Source organism: Phoenix dactylifera, chromosome 5 (assembly GCF_009389715.1).
Source record: "Phoenix dactylifera cultivar Barhee BC4 chromosome 5, palm_55x_up_171113_PBpolish2nd_filt_p, whole genome shotgun sequence".
In the NCBI taxonomy this organism is placed as follows: Eukaryota; Viridiplantae; Streptophyta; class Magnoliopsida; order Arecales; family Arecaceae; genus Phoenix; species Phoenix dactylifera.
In genome coordinates this window covers 16,498,462-16,526,145 of record NC_052396.1, presented here as the reverse complement: position 1 = coordinate 16,526,145, position 27,684 = coordinate 16,498,462, and the positions used below count along the sequence as shown (strand labels likewise).

Here is a 27,684-nt window from a genome sequence, read left to right as displayed (position 1 = left end):
AACCCATTCCTGATCAAGAAATTTCTAAACTCCCTTCTCTCCACCTTATCCGTATAAGCTTTGCCCCCTCTCTTCTCTGAAGGCCCCACAATGCAATTAAAATCCCCTGCCAACAGAGTAGGGACCTCCTGGGAAATAACAGTAGAAGCCTCTTCCCACAACCCGCTCCTCGCCCTATAGTCTGTACAGGCATAAACACCACAAAAAACCCAAGGAGCAGCATTAGGTTTAGTGATTACCATCACAACTTGTTGTGGACAATTACGGAAGACATCCACCATTGCAACCCCCCGCTTCCACAAAAGCAGTATACCCCCAGACATCCCCCTTGACTCCACTAAGAAGGACACCCAAGTGGCACCGAAAAGCCGTTGAACCCGCTGAAGACTACGCCCGGATAGACGCGTCTCACATAAAAAATAAATGTCTGGATTGTTAACTTGGACCAATCATCTGAAGGAGGACTTGAAGGAGGGTTTTGCCGCCCTCCTGCAATTCCAAATCAGGAGCTTCATAAACCACAAGCAGAGTTGGCACGGCCCCCACCCCTAGAGCTGCCCCCATCAAGAGTTTTCTGGCCACTAGACTCCACAGAGGACCCTAGCTCCGAATCATTCACTGCAGTCATCAGTTTGAGGAGAAGCTTCACATGCCCCCCCCCCTTCGGTTACTGTATCCCGTGCCATTTGGCACACTACAGTGCCTCCATGTGGCACGGTGGTGGAGCCTGAACCGTCCCCCCAAGAAAAACCGGCTTGGCCCGCACCAAGCTTCCCGTGGAGGGAGACCACCCCTGCCACCGCCGGGTAGAGCGCTGCTGCCGCCGGGAAGAAGCCGTTGCCGCCAGAAACTCCGCCAAAGTTGCTGCCGCGGAGGTCGTCAGAATCAAGGGGCTCCTCGCCGCGTCTCCTCCTTCCACTCTGCCGCCTCCGCCGTCGCCCCTCCCGCCGACTCCGAGAGGCTGAGGAGCACGGCCAGCCCTCACCTGGTCCGTCGAGAGGAGGGGGGGAGCTTTGGCTCCTCCGCCTCAGTCGGTCCTGCTCCATCTCCCGAACCTGTGGGCCACTCGCAGGCAAAGGCCCCCCAGAGCGTGATGGGCCCGATCCAGCGCCAGTGGCCCCCGTGGCTCGCCTCGACTTGGGCGGGCTCCTGGCGCGTCTGTGTGGAGTTGGGCCCTGCCCAGCAACTTCCGGACTCACCTGATCCACGTCCAAGACTCCCAATGGCCGAGCCAGGGTGCGTGACTCGGACCCGACCCTGGGTTGGCCCAACGCGTCCCCCTGGGTGCCGAGTTGATCCTTCTTGTCCACCCGTGTGCCCTCAGCTCCACCGTCGACAACCTGGGTGACCCTTCCCGGCGACCTCCGGCAGGCGATCTTCGCGGGTATCACCCATCCCTCCGAGTCCGTAGGAGACGCTGACGAGGATGGCCCCTCGCGCGTAGGAGCCGCCGACGGGGGTGGCAGTGGTGGCACTGGCTTCGCTCGGCCTTGGACTGAGGTTGCCTCACCACCCACTCCTCTCGGCTTCTTCATTTGTTTCCCGGCTCTGGAGTCCTTGGGATGCCTGAAACGGGTGGTAGCCAACCAGGGGCCGAACACCTCCTCGGCGTCCCCCTTCCCACTCTGCCTGCATGCCGATGGTGGGGGGTCCGCCGCCTCCGGCATCTGCTCCACCCTAGGGTCCCCTGCAGCTGGTACTGAGGAGGAGTAGCCATAGTCAAGAGCACCATGGCCGATACGGCCGCACCGGGAACAATGGGGGGGCAAGTTCTCATAAGAGAAGACTTGCCAAAAATCATCCTCAAATCCCGCCGCGACACCCTTCACGATCGTGCCCGGGACGAGAGGGAATCTAGCGTCAAGCTCGATCCACACTCTGGCGAATCCAAGCCATCTGCCCTGGGCTGTGAAGCTGTCGAGTTCCAAGGGCCTCCCCACAGTCGCCGCAATCCGAAAGAGCACTTCCTTCTTCCAGTATTCCATTGGGAGGCCAGGCATCCGCATCCACAACACAACCCGTCCAAGGGAACCTAGACTGGGGACAAAGTTTGGCCGCCACCGCTCCATTGCGAGCGGTTGGCCGGCCACCAGCCACGGCCCCGTTGCAAGGGCCGCATCCCGATCTCTCTCAGAGGAGAACCGAGTGACGATTACATCCTCCGCTAGTGGAAAGCAATCTACATTGTAGCTCAGACGTCCACTGGCTCTCAACTCCTTGGCAACCCAATCAATCGGAACCCGCCGGCCAAGACTGCGCATCAGAACAACCTTCTCCAACCAGACTGACCGTGATTCCTCCAACTGCTCCGCCGGCACCTCCACGACCGTCGAGAACAGCTCCTTTAGTCTCGCCACCTCGCCCTTTGAGATGCGGTGGGAAATCCATGTATGCTTCTTCGGAGGGCCCTTTGCCATGGCCGCCCAAGAAGAACTCCCCTTATTCGACCTTGGGAGTCGCGGGCTAGGGACCGCCTTCTCTTGAGCCATCGGAGCCTTCAGCTTCTCCTGAGCCATCGAAGCCTTCAGCTTCTCTTGAGCCATCGGAGCCTTCAAGCTCATCTTCGATATCAATATTTTTCTCAAATTCGTGAGGGATTGTCGGCGTGTCGGGATCGATTGCCCGATCGTGCTGGGAATCCTTCCTATCGCGACGTACCGGAACTTCCAGAGGATGACGAAGACATGCAACACGAAGGTGCCGGCAGAGGTGAGGGCGGCGGTGGAGGCAAGGAAGGGGGACGAGGCGGCGCTGGCGGCGTACAGTGTGGAGCTGGCGACGGAGATGTGCCGGAAAATCTTGGAGAAAGGGATAAGGGAGTTGCACTTCTATACGATGAACCGGAGGAGCCGACGCTGGCGGTGCTGAGCAAGGTTAGTCTCTTTGCTGCGGAGAATTTGAGAAGAAAAGACAAAGTACGACCCCTGCTACCCGTGTCACGCTCCTGGCGTGATGAAACTTCCAGTAATCGTCTCCTGGATTGTAGAAACCTGAAACCTATTTGGAAACATTCTCGACAAAAGATCAATATCCGGACATTCAACCCGAATCCAAAACCTCTTGGAGCAACCAATAGAAATTTTTATGCTACATCGATTTGGAGAGCTCATTTCGATGCATTAGTTATTATTATCTGCAGGAGTATGACTGGGAAAAGAACAATAGAGTGTTCACCGAGAAATACCAGAATTCCGGCTTCTTAAAAAAGTGTTATTTCTTGCAGGAGATCGGGTGAAAGGATCTGCTACCTTGGTTGCTCAACATTTGTGAGGTGACCTTTTTCTTTTGGTTGCAACTTACTGTCGTTTTAACGAATTCGTCCCCAACCTTTCCTAGCGACAGAAAAGGATGGAAGGCACGTGAATGGATGCATGTGGGGGAGGGGGGGAGCATCAACAAGAAGCTCGCATGCTGCATGTGGTGAACACAGATTGAGGATGGCTGCTATCAGAATCAGATTCAACTGAAACCTCACTTCATCTAATGAAGAGAATTGGTTTGCAATTCATTTACCAATTAAAAAATTAGCAAGTAGCGGGGCTCAAACTGCATTATAGAATATCTTTTTCCCTTTTTTTTTTTTGAAGACTTTACTAACCATTGACAAGCCCAACAAGCTCATTTTTTCAGAATATGAGCTTCTGAATAAGAATAAGCTTAAGGCTGGAACCGGTAAAAATATACGGTGAAGAGTAGGCGCTCTCTTTCCCAGCTTCCACCAGACAAATTGGCTGCCCCGCAATTACGGTGATGCACGGAGTCAAAAGCATTTAAATGACTGGCCACCAATACCTGTTAATTGCGATCTTTACGAGCAACAGTTTTCCTGGCTAGCAGGCATTTAATTTCCTTTCGCTCTGGTCCTCACGAGTAAAGAAGGCTAGAGGCATGAACCCTTTGCCAAGTATGCCAGTAGGCCTATGGAACTGGAAATGTAATCTGTGAAGGTACCCAAGCTGCAATCTCTGTTCTCAGATCTCCACAACACCAAGCATCGAAGAGATGTTGCATCTATCATACTGTTACCAGCAGTTTACGCTCCCCATCCACAAAACCACAGTGTGATCCCAACATATGTTCAGCTGTGAAGATATGTACAACCACCAAATTGATATATAGAGATCTTATACCTTACTGATGGATCATGCAATACCCAAGAACTACCTGAGAAGCGGCAGGAATTAGTGTTAACAGTTGCCTTGAAAAGCTTGTCTTGGGCTACAGATGATGCTCCTTGCAAAATTGTGACGACCCTCCTTTGCAACCTTGGTAGGTCCATCCCACCACTAGGCTACAGATGAATAAACAGATGCCTCACTGGAAAAACTGCAATGGTAATTATCAAGGCACAGGAGTTTCATTCCTAGAGTATCTACCAGATGATGGAATTCTCTGCAGCAACCGCGAAAAATCTGCCTTCAAACGCTTGTTTGGAGTCGCAGACAGTGACCTGAAAGAAGAGATGGCAAATGGACAATGTAGCAGCAGTTTCCAGCCACCAATCAAAAAAAAAAGGGAAAAAAGAAAAATGTAATTATAACTAAAAGACAGCTCAACTTCACAAGCAGAAGCCAATGCATTGAATTAAAAAAAAAAAAAAAAAAAAAAAAAAGACCAAAGAAACCGAAAACTGTCCCAAAACTTATAATCAACTTGTCAGTGGAATAAAACAACCCAGACCATGACTCAACTAAATGATGCAAGTGCATTTCTTCAAAAGTTTGTATAACCATCAATCACGTGGAAGTACTAACTTACCATTTCAGAAATTTGCCATCAATGTGAGAATGAAAAGAAATCAACGAAATTAGATGGAGAGTGTCATATATGACCATCGTCAAAGCTTTTTCCACCACAATGGGGTTGGCTATGGAGCACAGCTCCAAGAAAGGGCACCATACAGATTTTTATGTTTGGCAACATTCATCCTCTAAGAATCGGTGCCAGCACGGTCAAGGCAACTCTAGGCAAAAGAGAGACTTGACATGAAGAAGATGGAAAGGTTTGCCACAGGCAACATTCATCTTTAATTCATAATCAATTTATACAATTCGGTAGTCAGAGAAAATTACAATACATGAAGAATATAATATTTTACTTGAAGAATTGGAAAAATGAGACAGATATGACTTGAGATGGTGTATAGACTAAATCACAAACCAATATAAAAATATTGCAGGTATTTCTGTTGTCACCATTCTTTTTGGGTTATTCCCAAGCAATAACTATGAATTTTCATCAAATATTCCATTTAACAAATTACTGCTGAATTTTTTTCAAAGTAATTCATTAATTATTTGGCATTTTGTTGGAAAATTTCTTGTCATTGTTCCCGCTATCTTTACTGCTGTTTGCTCGCCCATGATTAATAATTTTCAAATGTGTTTGATATAGATAACTTAAAAAATTAATTTCTTTAACATCATTTTACATTCTACCTTTTTAATTTTTTGAAAATTTTCTAAATGTATTCTCCATGATCTCCTGAATTTCATAACTATCTCCTTGCCTGATTTTCCGATTACCAATATTGTAATTTCTGAAACAAAAAATGTTCTGACAGGTACTGGTGAAGTGCATAACAACATACTTTCAGCACAAAGTAGATACTGACCTTGGAGATCCTGAGTGTTTCTGAGTAAACTGACCGAGCATAGACTTCAAAGCTCCAAGGGCCTCTTCAGCAGCCTGTGAAAAATACAAAAAAATTTCAGATAAAATGACCATGTTTGCATGCATTATTTAATAGATCCAATTTGCAGCATATAAAAACTTCAAATCAATAGTGTATGCTAATTTGATCTAGTCATATCGATGAAAAGAAAATGAACAAGACTACAGAATATTCCCTAAATCAATTTTGCCTTAGCGTATCACTCTACCAGCTCAGTGCAAACTAATAGTTGCGAAGGTTACATGTTGAGTTTCCAGTAAAATGATAGATTCAGTAGATCTTAATAATTCCAGAGGATGTAAAGAAATCCACTGATGCAGGTTTCTCGTATATAACTGAGTAGAGAGATTCATATTATAGACAAGTGGAAATTAAATCACCTCCTGCATACTGGATAGTAAGCATGATCACAATCTAGGCCAGCTACATACTTCGTTATCATTTGTATCAAGGGATATATGCTTGAATCATTTTCATAATCATCTTCATTAGTTATTTCCATGATATTTTTTCAGGAATACTCCCTACCAAGTAATGCATATTTTCAGATGAAAATTCCTGAATTACAAAGCCAGCCATGGAAAAGGAAAGCAAAAACTGAAAAAAGAGAATACCTGCAGCTTAGCTTCTTCCCAGGTTGTTCCAACTCCTTTTCCTAATATCTGCCCCGCTACTTCAACCTAAATTAGTTCATAGCCAGCCAAAAGAAATGATGATCAAAATCAGTAGCAGAAGAATAAATTTACATATGCATTGTTTATGAGTTTGCACAGTTTTGAGCTCTTACCCTCGATAAAAAGTTTTTAACTATATTTCCAAAATTAGTGAGACATTGGTACAATAATACCTAATAGACAAGAGTTTGACAGCTAAATGAATAGTCATTAGTGACTGCAACTGTGTTCTATAGCCAGCATCATGTCCTCTATCATGGATCCAAACATGCATCAAACACAAATGGAAGGAAAATAAAAAATAAAAAAAAGGTAGGGGTGCCACAATAGAACAGATCAGACCAGGCCAGACCACTCAGGTTGCATCCGGTTGTTATATGATTCCCCATGCTAGTTAAATCTTGAAAATTTTCCAAAATCCCTTGAAAAATCCTCTTTCTGGGAATTGGGAATGTTGGGTTTACTTTTTGATTTTTAATATCTAATAACCAGCATCATAATAAAGTTTTGAATTATAATGAAAGATCTAACTTTTTATGTCCGTAATCTATATTTGCAAAAACATGACTTAGTCATATGGGCATATAAATCCAGGAACTTAATGTTACACTTGTAACAAACTAATAAATGAATGAATGAATCAACTAACGAACAATGGATAAATGAACGAATAAATGTCTTAATCATAACACGCATAAATCCATAAACTTCATGTATGATGAATGCGTATATACATATGAACATACGTACAATATGTATCAAGTAATATTTTTTGACAATCAGAAACCAGAAAGCACAAAGACGGCATAGAAAGTAAAGCAACAGCATTGGATAAGAGGAAGAATTACTATCTACAGGGGCCTCAAATTGCATCATATGTCTTTCAACTTTATTACAAATCAAGGAAATGAATAAACCACTATCCCCGTTATATAAATGGGAAAGTTTTTGTGGATAGGCTCCTCTTTTGTAGCTCGACTCCCCCTTTGAAGCTGGACAATTAGTGTACCAATGCAACTGACGAGAGAAGGGAAAAAAAAGGAGTGCACAGTTTAAAAAGGAAATTCTAATCCCCAGCTCCTCAAATATTAGTTTCTCACTGCTTACATTCTTCATCAAAGCCAACAAAATTGTAAGATCACAGCCGTTATGCTTCTTAACAAATTGAACCTGCCAAGTCCTAGTTTGTAGGTAAATTCAATGTAATTACTAATTAGTACTATGCATATGCTCTGTCATCCAGTTTCCTTTTCTCTTCAGCTAGGTCATGCTGACATCAGTCATGAAGATAATGTCTATATGTAATGAGTATCAGACTCTAAGATGTTCTGATGTGTACTTTACTTGATATAACATTCAAATATATGATATGGGCCCATCACAATAACAATAGTGATTTCGCTAACTCAAAGTAAGTAAATCGTGTCAAGCAGGAAACAAGAACCTTACCTCCCCCCAAAAAAAGCACTTATATACATATAAGAACCAACCTATTAATCAGTCAACTACACCACAATTAGATTAGATGAATGCAAAGCATGAGGATGGATATGCAACTTTAAGTCATATAATGCTTCCAGCTATAGATGTGCATTTACATTGCTGCATTAATCAGAACATCCAAGCTTAATATAGATGAAAACAAGAATTGGACAGTTGGTTTTTAAGCAGATTTTGGCCCATCCTTTCAGTTTAAATGATTTCATCCAAAGCAGGCAAAATTCAACGGTTGCTTGCCACCCACCAGCTTCATGCAAATATATAGATACCATAACCATATAGCTTTGTCCTGACTATTTAGGTCAGTTTTATGAATCCTAGTTCACCAAGTATCCTACTCAGGACAACTTCTGACATGTGTCTGTGTGTATATACAAACACAGACACATACAGACAGAGAGAGAGGAAAGAAATAATTTTTTTAAAAAAAGTAATTCAACAAATAATAAGACAACTTTTACTGAAAGCTGTCAGCATGAATGACTTTGTGAGAACAACCTACATTCTGCATCATATTTTATCAAGTAACAGAGATATATCTGCTAAACTGCAAATATATCGAGTATAAAATTATAATGAAAAACCGTGTAATAATTTGGAATTAGATATAAAACATTTTTGTAATGTACAAAATTCTGTCCACAACTAAAAGCTTTTACATATACGATCCTGCAACATAACATAGAATTTCACTTAATACCTAAGGTTCTTTTCTCTCATATTATTGAACTACTGCTTTTGTCAACTTTGACTATAAGCTAAATTATATAAAAGAAAAACTATTTGATCATTTATCTTGCTCTAATGCTGAAAGGAAGCACCTTCGAAGTTAAATTGTACATCAGTTAATATGATGTGAGGCATCTTTTATAATGAATTGGACTTGGCAACACTTGAGTGCATGGTCTGCCGTACCGGTCCATACCGGCCGGTACATACCAGTCCGGCTTGGGACCGGTACCGAATCAGCATGGAATCTGGTACCGGTGGTTTATTGTTGGAGAACCGGTACGGTACCGAATCGGTACGGGACCGATTCGTATCGGTCCGGGCCGCCACCGGTACGCCGACGGGTACCGATACAGCGGACCTTGCTTGAGTGGATCTCTAATCAGATCCGATCAGGTCGATACTAGATGATGTGGGTCCCACATCGACGATTCGAGCTGTTGGATGTAATCTACTATCTATAAACCGCTTATATACCATAAATTATATAATTTGGAGACCTCTAGGATATGCATCAAGCGATTAAAAAATATATGTAGTTTCATGTTATTTAGACTGTCTAATTTTTTGACCACTTGATGCATAGATTAGGGGTCTCCAAACATGATTTTGGTGTTTAAGCAGTTTAGAGGTAGTAGGTTACATCCAACGGCTTAAATTGTCAATGTGGGACCCCGATTATCCAATCTAAATCTGACCAGATCTGAGTATATATCAATTAGAGTGTAGCCAAGTCTAGCTCCTTTTATAATAATATATATGACTTCAATTTAAATACGTAAAATGTACCTCTATGCTTGGAATCAAGTAGAACACACAACAAACTATAAGAATAATAAGCATTAAAGGAATAGAATTTCACATGAAAATTTTTCATCTTCCGTACAAGAGGTTGTTACAACTCGGCTAAGGAATCCTAATCCCAAATGATTAAGTCATGGAAAGGCCATGCAAGCCACGTAATGTGACTTGTGCAGCAAGGCACTCAAGTTGTGGGTCTAGTTGTGGAAGTCCAAATCTTTAAGAGTAGTCCGAGTCTCTGTAGTTTGTTGCACAAATAATGTATTTAACTGGGTAAATAGGGTTAGTGGGTTAGTGGCCTAATGTGGTGGAGTTAGTCGAGTTCAAACTTTTATAATGTAAAGAACGTAATGGAATAAGGGAGGTGAATAACGTTATCCTCTTCTGAAACCCGCTTCTTTTGTGGTGTTCCTTTGACCCGAACTGGAACTCTCTTTTCCCATTATTTTCAATCCTTGCACTATTTACGTATTTAAGTTCATAACAGAGCAAGGTTATGGCTCAGCTTACCAACATGGACCAGATTGAAAGGTTAGAAGCAAGTGCACAAGATGACAGAAAATCTTCATCAATACAATGGTGCAGTCTGCTTCAACTCTCAACATATCGTCAAACAGATCTAGATCATTGACGATACTCACTGCGAGTTGACGGCAGCCATAGCTGGTCTTAAAACTCAAAGAGACAACCACAACCTACATGTCCCTTCAAGGTGAAAGTAGTGCTGCATCTAGAAGCCATTTTCAGCCACACTACATCAAGATGGATTTCCCTCAATACTCAGGAACAGAACCAATAGAATGGCTCAACCAGGTTAAACGGTTTTTCAAGTATGAAGGGATGCCCGTGGATCAAAAAAGTGGGTCTTGCTTCCTTTCATATAGGAGAGACAAGCTATTGGTATCAGTGGTTCCAAGAAATTTCTGGTAAGGTCACAAAGGCAACTTTTATGGATGAATTGTGCTCGAGGTCAGGGTCAAGACAGTATGAGGACTTTGACGAAGCCTTGGGGGGACTACACGTGACTAGTAAGAAAAAATTGAGCTGCTTTCCACAAGAGTGGGTGGTGGCCTGAAGGATGGTATTGTTGCAAAGTTACATATGTACAAACCTAGATCCTTAAGATATGCTATTGAACTTGCTTGCATGCGTAAAGAGCATCTCAATTGCCAAAAGAAGGTAGTGACCACCTTCAGACCTCAAGCCGCATTGGGAGGTGGTTACCCACCACAAATGTTGCAGCTCCAACTGCTAAAAGAATCAACTAGGGGGTAAATCAATGTTGCCGTGAGAAACGACTGTATTTTTACTATGACAATAAATTCTCTCCAAGAGAGAAATGTCATGGATCGTGGCTCCTAATGACTCATCTAAGCCATGTCAAATTCCAAAAATCAGCTTGCACACATTGTCTAGTTGGCATTCTCCACATAATGAAGGTTATTATTTTCCTTGCCAAACACCCTATTATAATGCTAATTGACAATGGATCTACACATAATTTCATCAATAATAAAGTAACTGAGCAATTCCATGTTCTTATCACCTCTATGACTACCTTGTCGCTCATGGTGGCAGATTGAAATCATCTCACATGCAAAGAAAAGTACCACCTTATGTGGCTCATGACACCTATCCAAACCTTTTCCTTTGCTACCACCCTATCCTTTGTTGTTAACTGGTATTGATATTGCTCTTGAGAGTTCAATATTTAGAACAACTTGGACCCGTACTTTGTGATTGGAACAAACTGACCATGGAGTTTATAATGAACAACCCCAGCACAAATTGGTATGCTAGGCTATGCCCACAACCCAGCCTATATCTCTCCAAGCTATAGAGAAGGAAGATCTAGAGAACAATGCCACCTCTTCAAGATGCTACATGGGAGGTGGACCAGCTTGTATCTAATTTTCCACATGTGAACCTTCAAGACAAGGTTCATTTTGAAGAAGGAAACTTAATACATAAATAATGCAAGCAAGGAATGTTGAACCATACGGAACCAGTCAGTTTGGGGTCTACCAAACCAGACCAGTCAGTTACCGATATGGTTCGCACTATAAATTCGAGATAGGCACTGATTTAAGGTTTAGGGCTTTGTTACTTCCTGTCCTCTTCTATTTGCTCACACTCTCACTACCCTCTCCTACATACACCGGCCGACAACCATCCCTCTCTCCCCTCCCTCCCTCTCCCTCTCTCTAACCCCCTTTTTGAGGGAACTCGATTGTCCCAAGAGACGAAGCATCATGATTGGTGATATGACGCCGATGAGACCACCACAGCTTTGAGAGAGAAGACCCATGCGCTACCGCTTGAGCTTCGGTAATCCATTGTCACCTTCCATTACAACTTATGAGAGATTATAGTTGTTTGATGCCTCTCCCTCTCTCCCCCTCTCCTTCCTCTTCCCCCTCTCTCTCCCTCTCGCTAAACTCATCCCTCTTCACTGTGCAGTCTCCTCGACACGTCTTCATTCCAAACTAGTCCCCGCCTCTCTTTTTTTTATTTCAAATTTTGAATTAAAGTCGGCATACCATATGCCGACTTCAGTTCAAAATTTGAAATAAAAAAAATAAGAGTCCGAAACGGACCAAAACGGCACGGTACCTTACCGCCAAGCAACTGGCCCAGGTTCCGATACCGGTACAGCCAACCTTGAGTGCAAGTATTAAGAATAATGAGGAAAGATTTCTAGTTTGGGTCAGAACAACACCACAAAAGAGAGTTTCAAAAGAGGATAAACCTATTCATCTCCTTTATTTCATTACATTCTTTGCATTATAAAAGTTAGAACTCAACTAACTCCACCACATTAGGCCACTGACCCGCTAACCTTACCCACTAACCATACATTATCTAAAGATTCTAAACCATGGTCTACCAAACCAAGCAGAAACCACCTGGTTCACCCCGTACAGAACCGAACCGGCGCAGATTCAGTGCTTTTTTCGAAAAATATCTTGAACCGTTTTGAACTGGATGGTTCAGAGCGGAATTGGTATGAACCACTCGATTCACACTGGTTCAAACTGGTTCAGCCCCCCCCCTCCTCCTCCTCCTCTTCAATATCTCAAAAGGCTTAAAAATGATCTGTTGAACACCAAACCAGTAGCCGACCGACACGGGTCCCGATACTGGTTCGGCTAACCTTGATTTAAACTACATGATTTCAAGGTCTTAGATCTTATGTGATGGGGCTGTCCCAAATTCTCTATGGAACTGCCCTGCCGTCCCATCTCATCCTGGCGACCATCCTGGTCGAGCATCCAGCAAATACCCTCCACATCTTTTCCCTACTTCTTTCCTTCATTGTTTGTTTCTTGTTCATCTTTCGTTCATTTCTTCCTTCTTTCCTTCCTTTTTGATTATTCTTCTTTCCTTCCTTTCTTTACTTTTCATCACTATCATAGCTTGGCAGTAGCAACCTAACAATGAACTTGATATAGGAAATAGAAGATGCAAACTATCAAGTAAATATGTAAAAGTTAGCTCAATGACAGCTATGCATGTCATAATTCATTCTTCTCTTAATTATGTTTTTAAAGAATTATAATGGCCTGCAACTAAAATTGCTAATTACTTTGTTCACAGGACATGCAGGATCATGAGGACATAAATCTGTAAGAAAAATTATCAGAAAAATGAGGTTCATCATTACCTGGGCATACACTTCCCCTTTACTGACTGAACCAGCTGAAGGTGAAGACTGAGCTTGAAAAACTAGATTAAATCCCTTAATGGTACACTGCATAGTCAAATCAGCATATGTCAATATGTTTTTGTATACATAAAATATATATCCAAGGACCCTATAAGAAGAAAAGTGTGGGATCTCACTAGATCTTTGAGGGCAGCAACAGCAGCTGCTGTTTTATTTGGACCCTCAAGTCTCTGGTCCATGAGACGGGACTCCTCTGAAGTGCTAGCTACTGGCAAAACGTCATCCCTGGCACATGCTGGATACCCAAACGAGTTTAAATCGCTTGTAAAACCATTTTCTTTGATATGAAAAGGCTTAAGCATATCTCCATGCAGAGTACTGGGGTCAGATCTAGCATTTGACAAATATTTATCTGCAATCAAAACCAGCATTGATCAGAATTTCTTAGAAAAAATTTTAAACAGGATGTATATTTCTTACAAAGAACCAATTATATATTAATGGATGATGATAGATTCAAGGAGTTCCTAGGTGCACATCAATCAATTCAATAATTCACTTATGAAATCCAATAGAATCCCTAAAAAGGCTGCAACATATGCAAAAGAAAGAAACATTACTAGCATAATAATATAAATCACATGAAGTTACTGTCTTCTCAACTTGTCAGGAATGATGTGCAAACAATACAAAATAGCAAACTTCGCATATCCATAAGCATCACCACAAAGTGTCCTCAAAGAAAAGAAAAGAAAAGTAATGGAGAACGGAGTTCTAAAAACCTAAAGATTATAGCAGCATTCCTCAATGCTTAAATGACCATAATCTGATAATGCATCTTGTTTCCACCCAAAATAAATAAATAAATAAAACAAAACAACACCTATCATGTGGATGAATCTAAACTATTCTGCTAGTTCCATCATATATGCAAATTTATATAAATCAGCAAGCAGAAGCACAGAACATAATGAAAAAGCCTTCAGCTTTTGAAGGTTAAATCAACCAATAAAAAGTCTAAATCCTAAAGTTTGACATCATAGACATCTGATTATTACTCAAACATATGAATTGACAGGAAATGCTGCTATGCTTGTAATATAAAACATGAATATATAATACTAGGAGCATGAAGATGTGACTGTGATAGTGATAATTACTTCCCAGTGACAAAGAATGGTAAAACCAAACATGTTCTTACTAGCTAAAGTTCGAAGGGAGATTTCGGCAGCTTGCTGCTGGGCTTCCTTCCTCGTTTTACCAATTCCTTCACCTAATTTTCCTCCAACAAACCAAACCTGGAAACAGCAATGATAAGCATGCACATGAGACTTCCCAAAACACAAATAGTCATTATTTTGTAACAGGAGTAATGTGTATAAATATTATAATAAAAATCCTAATCTGTCTTTTTCTTGGCTTTTCATGAGAAAGGTGAAGACACAATAAGTGAAGTCTCCCAAGTCCCACTAGGTGAGACCTTGTAATACCCTCTAAAATTGCATTGAGAAAAAAATGGCATGCAATAAACAAGTTTGCAAGATTTAGTTTCATAAAGAATTCAACATAAAATTATGGGATTAGAGTTGATTTGGCTCTTTGGGCTATTGGTGCTTTAAAGATGAAAGCAGCTCTCTATATGAAAAGTCATCATTTCAACCATTCACTAGATCTTTTTTCCAAGTCTAGCAGAATTTTTGAGGGTTTCTCTTACCAGCATGAACTAAAACCTGCGATTAATAAGAAATATCTTGATATCCATAAACTAGCCTAATGGATTTCATAGAAGGCCCCTCTCTTGCAAGAGACAGGTTTAAAATTTAGGTCTCTTTGAAATATTCAAATTAAAATATCGGGTCAAAAAATTATTCACTTAATGGAATAACTAAACCTGTACCTTGAAGCATGAACTTAAAACAGTTATAGAAAGTAAATGACCAGCCATTGGTTGAGTGCACTATTTATCTTCCTTAACAACATAAGAGGCAACAATTAATAGAAAAGTGATGTCAAACCATCATAATTGAAGGTTCATATTTAAATCCAAATCAGAATGCCATAAATGAAGCAGCAATCAAGTTATAGAATAGTGAAAATTACAAAAGGACAGCAACTGCTATGTATGCATATAGAATACCATTATTTTGGTGATATGCCTCTAGAAGTTCTGTTGAAATTCTATATTTTCATTACCTCCATAGAAAACTGCAAGTTTGTAGTGTCACATAAAGCTGTGCGAAATTCCACCTACAAGTGAACAATTAGAACAGGCATTACAAATAAACTTATATTAAATACATCTTAACCTTACATACTTTACAAGAACTTTTCGATTTCAAATTACCTTTGCTCCACACTTCATTGCAATATTTTGTAGGACTCCAGCAGGAGTTTCTGCATATCGTGCAGTGGCCCGTCCAGATTCAAATTGGGTGTCCTTGTGGCTGGAAGAAATTAGACCAGCTGGCATCTCCTCGCCTTCAGCGTTCAAAGTTGGGTTACGAAGCAGCAGAACTAATTAGTTTCAATTAAAATTTAGTAATGTCCTTCATATTAACACAGCTACAACAGAAAATCAGACAAAGATTGTTATGGTAAATAAATTATCTTCCACAATGAGATGTAGCCTTTAAAGACAAGTGGACAACAAGCTTGTGCACTTAATTGAATTAAAAGGGGAATGCTCCCTGTGCTAGCAGCAGGCATGTCCTTTAGAGCATTCAATCACATCCTTTTCATCCATAAAACATTATACAAATGACTCATCTCAGTTTACAGTTTTGTTCCAGTCAACATATCAGTCTGCTAGAAGCACCCAGAATTCAACAGTTGTAAGTAACACATCTTTGCCAAGGAGCAAAAATGTCACTACAGCTAGCAAAAAGTTTATTGCTCTTGTACAGACTAGAATTTTAGTTTATTTCCCTATAATCCAAAATCAATTGCATAATACTTTGAGGAATCAAAGAATGGGAAGTTTGAATATAAAATAATAAAAATCTGTCCATTACTACAAGAGGCTAACCAAATTCGCAGAACTCTTCGATATAAGACAAAACTGTATCCTCTAATGGTTCCAATACTTTTGTAGTTTGTACGAAACTTATAACCATATTATCCAATGCCTGTTGCTCTTTACCTTATTTATAAAGTGCTTCTTTTAATCTATAGCTTCCACTGTATTAAACTCCCTCTCCAAAGAAATCAACTATTTGACTAGATATAAGTGTATAAACGTACGAATTTAAATGTTAGTGAATAATCACCTTCTCATGCCTGCATTTTTTTTTTTTTTGTGAACTAATCTACCCACCTTAAGCTTTTCAAGTAATTCACGTCTTCAGTTTTCAAAACCGCACAAGATTAGCCAATATAATTATGACATCAGGCATTCCCTCAGTTCCCAACAAATAAATTATATTATCCAGTTTCATCAAGGACTTGTTCTATTGAATTTCTTCAATCCATTAGTCATAGGACTCTCAACATTGGAATCCTCCTTAAAGCCTTTAATTCTCATTAGTTTTCGACTTAGTCATCAAGCTCTCTTATCAATTTCTTTATGAAGCAGAACTAGTTACAAAACTTATGATTTAAATGTTTTACCTCCACCCCTTATGAGCTATGGTCAAAGACAATAAGGGTAAGAACCATGGTCTGTCGACTGCCCGATATGAGGTGTACCATACCAAGCAGAAACCAGTACGAAACTTAACTTTAAGTCGACACAAGCCCTGTACTGCTCCATACCGAAGTGTACCAGCCTATATCGAGGTACGTACCAGCCCGTATCGAGGCGTACCAGCTTGTATTGAGCCGTACCGAGATAAAAATCTCCCTATTTCGGTACAGAAGTGTGCCATACCGTACTGTACCGAACCCAACTAATCAGGTACCGATACGGTATCCGGTACCGAGATTGCGGCCCTTGGTAAGAATTAAAGCCAATCTTAAAAGTGAGAATTGCACCAAATGAAGAAATTAATGATGTCGCTTGGAAAGTTTTGAAATCCTGTACAATGCCTTTGTATTGTTCATATACAAGTAAGATTGATACATAGTAATGCCCCTCATATCTACTCACGGTTCACCTACCTACTCACGGTTCGCCAAACCGAGAATGATACCCCCATGTCAATATGGCATGCAATACAATGTTGAGACAGTACACAACACTTGAGATTTTAAGCCTTTCTTCAAACTAATAATTGAACCTATTCGATTAACATAATGTAGCACAATATTGTTATTTGACACCACAAAAGATCTGCTCTTCAAGAGACCAATTAGTTTGATATAATCCACAAATGTAGCAGAGCTTTTGAATACTCAATATAACCCCAATTTAACTATTGGGGTAGTATACATAATTACATTATATTAGAAACACCAAAGAGGTGCCTCCAATCTATTAAAAATTAATCTTGCAGGCATGCCAAACCCTAAAACCCTGCTCAATATACTGATTGCCTCATTTTCAACATGCAACTCATCTTGGACAACCCAAATCACTATCCTATCACCCAAATGACCTATCATTTGGTATCTTCGAGGTAACTTTATATATGCAACCTACAGGAAACAAAAGGGTGCTCAATATACTGATAGCCTCGGTTCGGACATACAACTCATCTTGGACACCCCAAAGCACCATCCCACCACCCAAATGATCCGTTATTTGGTGTCCTAGAGGCAGAGAAACTTCATATATGCAACCTATGAGCTTTCCTAGGCTCATCTTGTCCCTTGCACTTCAATGATTATCTGAATCAAAACCAATTTCTACATCTGCAAAGTCTATTTCAGCATCATAAGATCCACTCCCTCATGCTTTATGACTAGGCTCAATTTTCCATATCTCTGACTCACGGATTGCTAACTCTCTAGATGATGTCATTTCACCTTCTAATGATTCTCTCGCCTTCCTTCACTTAAATTGTAAGTTTAACAGTCCTTGTGGGTTTTCCTGGCAATCATAGCTTCTGGAACTGAATTGGAGCCCTAAACCCAGGTCAACATAAGGAGCAGAACTAGCAGGTTCACTGTTCTGAATTTAACCTCATGGAAACTAATCTCCAAGAGTAAATGATATCTTGGATCAATGCTCCCCTAACTTCTTCATTAAATTTGCCAATTCATTTGCCACAACTGCCAATATCCATACCAGTTATCTCAATGTACCATTTACGGTGTACCAAGTAGGCAAGTAGGCACCCAAAAAACATTTTATCCATTATAAATTAGCAAATTTTCCCTCTGCTTATACCAAAAGCTCACATGAACATCTGTTCTGACTTCTGAAAAACAAATTAGAATCATTCATTCAATTCCACATATTATTCCAAATATAACATACAAGAAAAACTGCAATTTCACATATTCCAACTATATGCAGTATTGAGTAAGCATCCACATTGCACGTTCCTAATCAAAATCCACACAAAACACCCACTAGTGCATACGAGCACAACGTAGTTGTAGTGCATCCAATGATAGACACCAGTTTCCACCTCTATCATGCAAAACATTAAAACAAAGTGATTCTAGCCATGAGTAACCACTGGGCACCTAACAGTCTCCAGTAAGAAGCTATGGTTTTCACACAAAAAGAAAAAAAGAGAAATATACCTAAGAGTTTGATGGTAAGCGGGTCGCATGGTAAATTAAGAGTATCAAAAATGATATTATGTGAAAGGTAAAATGCTAGAGGAAAACTATTTCAGTTGAAAATTATGGATGGTTTAGTTTTGGATATTGCGAGGTTGTTTCCATGTTTCGAACCATGACACCCAGGTCACAGTGGAGCAACCTTACCATTGTACTAAGACTCACTCTCCAGTTTGCTACAACACCGGTAATTCAAGCTTCATGTTAGGTTAGAAGAAAGGGACTGTTTCACTAATTCAGAAAACATTAGTGCATTAGCAAACAATAAATCTGAATTTGAAAGAAATAAAAAAATAAACTATAAGTACTTTTTATGGTTAAATATATAAAGATGAGGTGCATTGGCAAATTTTGCATCGACATGTGTTATCTTGTGAAAAAAATAAAAAAAAAAAGTGAATGTTTAAAAAAAACAGTGTTTGAAACTTGAGGTCATACAATATAAGTTTATACAAATGGTATGCTGTATGTATGTGTACGTGAATGGCTATGTGCATGCAAATGAGAAAACCTGAAAGAAAATAAAGAGCTGACAACTGAACTTGGGGAAGCAACGGAAGCTAAGAATGAGCAATCAGCACTTCTAAGCTTCCAATACAGAGGATGGCAAGGAAAAAAAAAAAGAAAAAATGAATTTATTTACAAATTATACAATTAAAATTATAGAAAAAAATGCAATCTTTAATCCTTGAGAACTACAAAGGCTCTGAAAATCCAGCTCTACCTACTTATTAAAGAAAACAAAAATACCTGGGAAGGAATTATAGTTCGCTGCTGCATGGTTTGGTCTCAACCGATCATCTCCTTGATGTAACTGAATTATGCAGTCAATGGTCATTGAACCTTCTATAAAATAAACACTTAAAAACTTGATAATAGTTTCTATGTTAAAACATCATTTACCTGCATAGGCAAACCCCGATTTTCATGAAGAACTCTATCAGAAGAAATAGAATTCTCCCCACTGCGAAAATATGATTGATGGTTAGGTCGCTTTTTATTAAAACGTATAGTTTCTGGTTCTAAAGTAAATTCTTTGGGTTCCCTGCTCAGTTGTCTTGGATTCATCTCCTCCTCCAATGGAAACCAATTTCCCCGTGATTGCACTGGAGGAACTGCAACATGGAGAGGGGATCTCACAGTAAATGAAGGAGTAGGATCTCGTGTGTCTTGACCATGTTGCAATATAAGAAGTCTTCTCCTTGTGTCTGGATCTAATTCTGACTCTGGAACCTCACCCTCTTCCCTAGCAGGAGAACCTTGCAAACTAGGTTCAGGAAGGCCAGATTGACATACTAATGGCCTGCCTAATGCAATCGGCTGTGGGCAATTGTTGTTAGGCAAAGGCATCATCGCTTGAGTGGCTGTCTGCGGAAGTGCAGCAGATGAAGAAGCCATAACGTGTTGAATAGAAGAAACTGACCTCGGGTCAAAGTTATTGACCATGGGATGAATAGCCTGCACATTGCAATTTGCCTCCTGAACAAAGGTCAAAATGACGTGAAATGCTGCAGACATAATGGATATCTTTCATCGTGCATTTGATTACTAAGTTTTGTTTCTCTTAACCATATGTAACCAAAAAATCAGTGAAAAAAACAGTGAAGGTTTGGAAGCATATAGACCTTCAATCTCCTCTCAACCTCAGCATCTGTCATGCCCTCAAAACAGAGCTGATCTTTATTTCCATTTGAAGTAGCATTGTCATCCTGAACCAAAGAAAAGGGAGTAACTATATTGCAGAGAATAACTATACAACCACAGGTTTCATCAGATTTACCTCTGAAATTAAATAATTGCCCACATCTGGAGCAGATGGGAAATCTTTCCATTCATCTTCATAGAAACTGTCACTAATTCGTGGCAGTAAGCCTTCATCAAATTCTCTGTCAATAAAAGTCATGACTTGTCATATCAAGAAAATGTTGACAATTTATGTGCAGCAGACTGCAGAGTTAATTGTCGTTTCACCATGGTAGTCAAGACACATATTGGTAAAAGGTAAACACTATTAATGGGAAATTATATTTTCTTACTTGAAAAAACCACCCCTAACATTGCATGCAACATTTCTTGCAACACATAAAACTGGGACGTTGCCATTTGCCTATGAATGAGTCAAAAAAAAGGTTTCTTTTAGTAGATTCAGGCAATAAAGAATCGCAGAGTTTTAGTCTCACAGCCAGAGATTGTTATATGCAGATAATTGTACCTCTGCCTGAGGGGCATAATATGGAGCAAAAGCAGGGACAACATGAACTCGAGGTTGATCTTTTTCATCCCAAACTTTCAGACGATCATCAATCACTAGTGCCATCTTTGGATGGCAAATTCCATCTTGAAAGACACTAAGAAGTGACTTTCTTGAGCCTGCCAGCAATATATCGATACCAAATTATAAAAATCAAATGTACAATGGGCCAGAATAAAAGCTGAATATAAATATATATAAGGATACGAAGAGCTACGAAAAATGTTAAGGATCACTCAGCAGGTTTCTTATTTGGCTTCCATCATCATAAAGAAATGCCAAGGATGTAGATGGCAACATACAACAGCAAGATCTCTGCATGACACACCTGATTTGACACACACTATCCGGTCAAGAAGTTGTATAGAGCTGATCAAGCTTGAATCTGGGTCAAGAAGTCTCCACATTTCCAAAGCATAATCTCTTTCTGCCATTGTACAAACATAGACCTCAAAACGCTTGCGACCTCGGGCAATTAAGTAGCTTCTTAGCTCCTCCCATGCAGGTCTTAGCCGTACAAGGACGCTAGTATCCCGTATCTGCAAAGATTTAAGAAAACTCTCTGTTTATATTTGTGATAGTATTGGTCTAGATAAAATCCAAGCAAGGAATTTCTGTTAATACAAGTTCTGGTTCATTAAGGCAAAAATTGGATTCTCATGATTTCTCTATGTAAGTTAGCAAGTAGCATACTATTTGAATCAGAAAACCTAAAAAAACCTTTCCTTGTCCAAAGAATACCTCAATGGACTTCATTTGATAAATCAAATAGATAGCAACTCATATTCATTAGATATTGCAGATTCAATAAGGAGTTCCCTCTGACTCTTTTAAACAGTTGATTGCATGACAACAATTTGTTTGAGCAAAAATGTCCAAATATAGAGTGGCATGTCAACGCAATGAAGATCAAGGAGAAAAAGTCCCCGCATTTTACAAGCATTAAGATAGGATAGGAAAAACATACCAAAGGATTAACACGTGTAAGAATGATATTCTTCTCTTGTAACCTTATAACTGGACGGGTTATCAACTGGTGACTATCAGATAAAGGTGGTACAACCTCAGACTGAACTTTATAGACCTTCCCATTTTCAACGACTTGGTCATTTTCTGCGTACTGCTTCAAGATAGATTTGTCATCTTGATAGCGCTTGATCTCAGCCAACATACCAGTAACACGTTGCGGATCTGTCTCATTACTTAATTTTCGCTGAAGAGCATCAATCCTGTCCTCAAATGAGCGTAAAGTATTAGCAACTATAAGGGTTTCATCAAGATCAAACACAATCCCAAGGCACCTCAGGTTCAACATGCCAAGGCACGAATTGTACAGTCCCGATGCAACATTAAAACCCCAAAAACATGCATGGTGCATGAGGTTTTTCCCGGAATTCATGGCCACCAAGTGCAGTTCTTCCCCTCCTAATGGGATAACTGCAGTCTGCAAGCATAAAAAAGAAACATGACACACTAAGATGAATTTGTTATTTAAAAAAGAAAAAACCACAATAGAGAACATATCAATTAACATGGCCATTCAAATAAAGATAAGTTACAGCACTAGTGTATCATACATGGATACGCATCAAGAATACCATACATACAATTAACAAAAGATGATATAGGAGAAAATTTTTCCCTTAAATGAATTATGTTAATTATTTAACAACTAAAATATCAGAAAAAATTGGTAATATCTAAGGAACTCACATAACATTAGGCATCACACAAGCTTTTAGCTGTTCTACAGTGAGATCTGGCTCGTTGCACCATTAATAAACATGCAAATAGACATAAATATACAGATATACAAACTTGATTTTTCAACAAAACTGAGAGATCTTAATCAACTATGACCAGCAATGGAACAATTAGCTTTCATTGCATTCATATGAACTAATTCTCTCTAAAAAAAAATGAAAAGTGAACAAAAATTCAGAAAGACAAGATACATTTTTATTCCTATGTAGAGAAAACTGGTACAGTCAAAAAAAAAAAAAAAAATCATATGGTCCCGAGTCACCTATATCATAAGTAAACACCAATATGATATACAACCCAATATAGATCTTTAACCAATATTAAAAATCAATGCAACTTTCTTAAAAACCCTTGAGAAATGCCTCTCTTTGCAAATCTCAAATGATTCAAAGTTTCAAACCTTTAACCATCCTCAGTTAAGGGATGCTTGAAATCAAAAACTGCATATTCTTTGACATCGGTACTAAGAACGCAAGAGAAGTACCAATGATCCAAATAGCCTGATTCAGAATTTGTTTTTGAGAAATGCTTAGAAAATTTGATAATAGTCAGATCAGCATCCTAAAATTGCATCCAAACATAAGTCCAGTTTTGGATCCTAGATATCAGATACAAATCATTACGTGATTCAGCTAATGTCTTCTTCAACTTCACAACCATGCCAGCTGCAGAATATGTTGCACTTGCATATATCTTAGCAAGCCTGGAATCACAAACTTCCCATAAGGCTTCACTGACCTAGGTTACCAGGATACCAGAAAAAAAAAATCATATTTTTTTTCAAAGAGCCCTGGAATTTGTATTGGCAAGATGAATCAACCACAACTGTTTGGTCAATACCAACTAAATTAAATCCTTACCAAAAGCCTATGTGGTAGTCTTAAGCTGTCTTAAAAAATGGACAACATCAGAAAGATCATGCTAACATATCAGCTGCAAACTAAATGCGACAAACTTGTCCTGATCCTCATAGTTACAGAGAACTCGTACTATCAACATCAACATCCAAATCAATCAGTGCAATCACTAATCTGAATCCCATGAAGTTTACTCCAAGTGAGAACATGGGTTTTAAGAAGCGTCACAGAGTTCCATACACCCACATCCTTTTTCCAAAGTGCAATGGGTTCCCTCTCAATACAGAATGGCCTAAATCAAAAATTTCCATAAGGTAACAATTCCCAAAACCATTAAACTCCATTTCAACATTATCGCAGGAGGTTGGATTGCACAGCAGCACTAATACAACCCCTTATAATTCAAACTACAATATTTAAAAATTGTGATTCCTTTTATTTATTTCAGTAAACTTTTTGTTTCAGATAATGAAAATGTGAAAGTGAAACTACAAGGGTTGATTTTGGGCATAGTCGGTGCACAATCCTTAGATTCAAGATTCATCTTTTATTAGGAATTCTATTTCATACAGAAAAATTGAACTCTAGTGTTTCTAGAGTCCCACTTTACATGAGACTTGCATGACATTTATCACCGTTACTTATTGACATTTTGTTGAGTTACAAGAGTGCTATGTCATAAGAACAGTGTTTTAGTGTAGTTTTGAGTATTTAAATGAGTGTAATGTGGAGTTCCGGTTTTTGTAGATTGACTATTTATCCCTGGAAACTAATTGATATCCTTTGAGTATTTAAATGAGTGTAATGTGGAGTTCCAGCTTTTGTAGATTGACTATTTATCCCTGGAAACTAATTGAAATCCTTCTCATTAGGCTTGCATTTTTTTAAAGTTATAAACCCTTATCCTACCACTTTTCTCCTTTTATATTACTCTCTAACATTTTTATAATTCCTAAAAGAGATTTTTGTTCTACTTATTTCTTTTTTATCTAGAAACAGTATATCTTATCACTTACTCTCTTCTCAGCATCTCATCAATATAAAAGTAAAGATAATTAATTATCTGATCCACTTTGTCCAAACACATCACTTCTAGCATATACTTCTTTTCATATCTACCTTCTGTAAGATTTTGGACTTCTATTTCACTGGCTCAAAGCAATATGGTCAGCAGGGATCAGTCTTTTAGAACAATATGCTTGTCTGTAATCAGAGGAAGCAAGTTTCCCATATTCAAAGACTACAATTAAGTTTTATTAATTTTCTTAGCAAGCCTGGTAGTTTTCACATGTCTAAGCATAAGTTCTGAAAGTATAATTCATCATGAATCATTGTATTCTAAATATATACCATCATACTTCCAGATATCCATCTCAGTGGAATGACAAATTCACCTTTTCAAGTATAAGACAAGTCATACAAAGTTTGTCTTATAAATCTCCATGTCCTTCAAAAAGCACAAAATTCCATCACCAACTACATACAGATTCCTGCCCTATTTTGGCCCAATGTACCTCCTCAAATTTCCATAATCACCCGGTTCTTACCAAGCATTGTTCCAAAATTTCCTTGAGTATAACTAACTTTCAGTAACAAACTGATGGCAAGCATAGTTTGTCAAATAAAAGAAGAAAACAAACAGCCACTTGCTCCTACTTATTTTGGCAGGGCGCATAAGATCAATGTTCTCATTAGTTCAACTTAAATCTCATAGAAAGTAAGAGCACTTTAAGGGATTATTAATGCAAGGATAAATTATACAGGCAAACATCCTAGAAGACCCTCTTATAGTAAGGTTCTCTATGGCTTTTCACTGGGTTTTTCTCCAATAATTATTAAAGAAAAGAACAACAATCTAAAGGAAGATTTTTACATGATGTTCAATTTTGTTGATTTATCTATTTTCTCTAAATTAACTCTAACCCTCATTTGCAAGCATGCTTAAAAGAAAGCAAAGTTCAAGGCCAAGTTAGCAAATAAGACTTCACATTCCCTTAATCCAAAACTTGTAGTCCTTCACACCAAGCAGACATACCATTTACATTCAATTGTCAAGAAAAAGATAGTGATGAGTAAAACAAACAAAGAAAAAAAAATGGATCTACAGATATGAGCATAAAGTCAATCACTTCACGATACCAATTCTATCAACCATATCCAAGTCAGCAATTCCATGAACTTGGCACTACATTTAAATATAATATGCCCAGGGCAGAATATATACATAAGACATTTGGTCGGCTTTAGCTAATAACATTTGATACCTGTTAGAACTGTTAACAGTAATGATTGTTATAGAAAATACCATAAATCTAAGACATATTCAGCAAAAAAAACCATCTTAATTAGCTGGAAAAACGAATCTTCAACAGTACTGCTTTAGTTCAACTATCCACAAGTTAGACTGTCCATGATTTAACCGTTGCAATTTATTCCACAGTTAAATTATGTACATACAGATTCATGAGGCAGTCATCTCTAAAATTGTGTCCTGAGACTGTTAATAAGCACAGATTAGTAAAAATATGAATACCGCAGCTTCAATTTCTTACAGTACTAATTTTGCAACACCAGTGTCCTGTCAAGAAGCCACTAGAAAAGGTTTCAGTTCTGCTAAATCCATTGTAACCAAGATTAAGCAAAATCATGAAGAATGAATTTCACCAGTATATTCCCTTCCACAAAAGCATGAATTCAGTAGTCAGGTCATAAGTGTGGCATTTTAGCAAAGTGATTCCACTGATATTATTAGATTTTACTGTTCACCATCCTGCTGCTGTCATTAAAACCCTTCTGTATGTTTCTTTTTTGGGAATAGTACCTTGTTCTCTCTGAGGCAAGCGGCGTGCAAGGAGCACAGCGGCGACTCATCGGACGGTGGCGACCTTGATTCCATTTTGAAGCTGACGCCGCCGGAGGCGATGGTGTGGAGGACGGCGAGCGGCAGGCACCGCTCGCTCGACGGGGAGAAGTGGGAGATCCGGATCTCCCTGACCCACGCGCCAGGGTTCGAGTTCTGGGGGAAGATTTCCGCCTCCCCAATTAGAGAATTCCCATGGTAAACAGCCGATTTGAACATGTTTAAGATGATATTTTTTTCAGATCAAAACCAGAAACCCTTTCTTGGCAGAACAGATCTAGGTTTGATCCTCCTTTACCCGTCCTGAAGCAATTCGATCTTAGATAAAAGAATGCCTTCTTTTTTCCAACGAAAGGCAGAAAAGAGGATCTTTTTTTTCCGTGAAAAGAAAAGGGAAAACCAAGTTCCAATCTCTCTTCAGTAAATCAAAAGGAACCAAGATCTCGGTCCGGTTCCTTCTTCAAGGGTTCCATCAAATAGATCGAGGCCATGGGATTCGATGTTTTAGAAGGGAAAGATCTGTTCTTACGGAATCCAATGGAGGAAAAAATAAATTCTCTCTTCCTGTTCTTGAGAGAGAGAGAGGGGGGGTGGGGGGGTTCGATTCGTCGCTTGGTGCTCGGATTCGATTCAAGAGGCCTCGGGAAAGGGGTTCGAAGGCCTTCGCCGTTCCAAAGAAAAAACTCGGAGCCGAGAGGGCCAATTCTAAGGTTTTCGGTGCGTCTGGAGTTCCACCGGCCGCTCGCTGCTCCGGTAGCGGGCAGCGATGGGAAGTCTAGAAACCCTAGGCGTCGAACCAGAGGAGTAGAGAACGGGAATCCTAAACACCTCGGTCCAACTCGTAGAATAAAAAATAATAAATAATCGCTAGAATAACAACTGTAAAGGTACGGAGGGTGTGGATGGAAATATACAACTCTCGCGCGCGCGCTCGAGCCTCAACTCGGAGACGACGACCCCACCCGTACACGGTGTCAGCATGATTTAGATTTTGATGGCGGACTCGGTCAGCGAACAAATTAATGAGAGGGGAATTAGGATTTTCAAGCAGCGTATATGATTATGGTGGGAAGATAACAGGAATACAGGATTAGGAAGGGCGGCATTGATCGGTTGGGAAACCTTGCATGGTTAGGTTGGACATTACCTTGTGCGACGAAGGTAACGGGAAAGGGTAATTGGATTGAGGAGAAGGATGACGGAGTTCTACATCAATGGGTTTATTTACTGCCGGCAATTC

General features: G+C 39.7%; 1 protein-coding gene across 2 annotated transcripts; it reads right to left on the bottom strand.

The window, feature by feature from the left end:
- Positions 1-3,458: 3,458 nt before the first annotated feature.
- Positions 3,459-27,304, bottom strand: LOC103696097 (RNA polymerase II C-terminal domain phosphatase-like 1). Of its 2 annotated transcripts, none has more exons than XM_026801118.2 (17): positions 26,406-27,304; positions 21,931-22,407; positions 21,292-21,502; positions 20,925-21,082; positions 20,749-20,819; positions 20,493-20,598; positions 20,338-20,421; positions 19,616-20,191; positions 19,463-19,526; positions 15,390-15,523; positions 15,239-15,292; positions 14,247-14,343; positions 13,222-13,457; positions 13,043-13,129; positions 6,289-6,354; positions 5,615-5,688; positions 3,459-4,450 (listed from the first exon to the last, which is right to left on the bottom strand). In XM_026801118.2, the coding sequence occupies exons 1-17, from the start codon at positions 26,661-26,663 to the stop codon at positions 4,342-4,344; spliced, it is 2,862 nt and encodes a 953-aa protein (XP_026656919.2). In that variant the 5' UTR covers positions 26,664-27,304; the 3' UTR covers positions 3,459-4,341. The 2 variants fall into 2 exon arrangements, with proteins under 2 accessions (XP_026656919.2, XP_038982808.1); XM_039126880.1 differs by having other exon boundaries at positions 19,616-20,170.
- Positions 27,305-27,684: the final 380 nt, after the last annotated feature.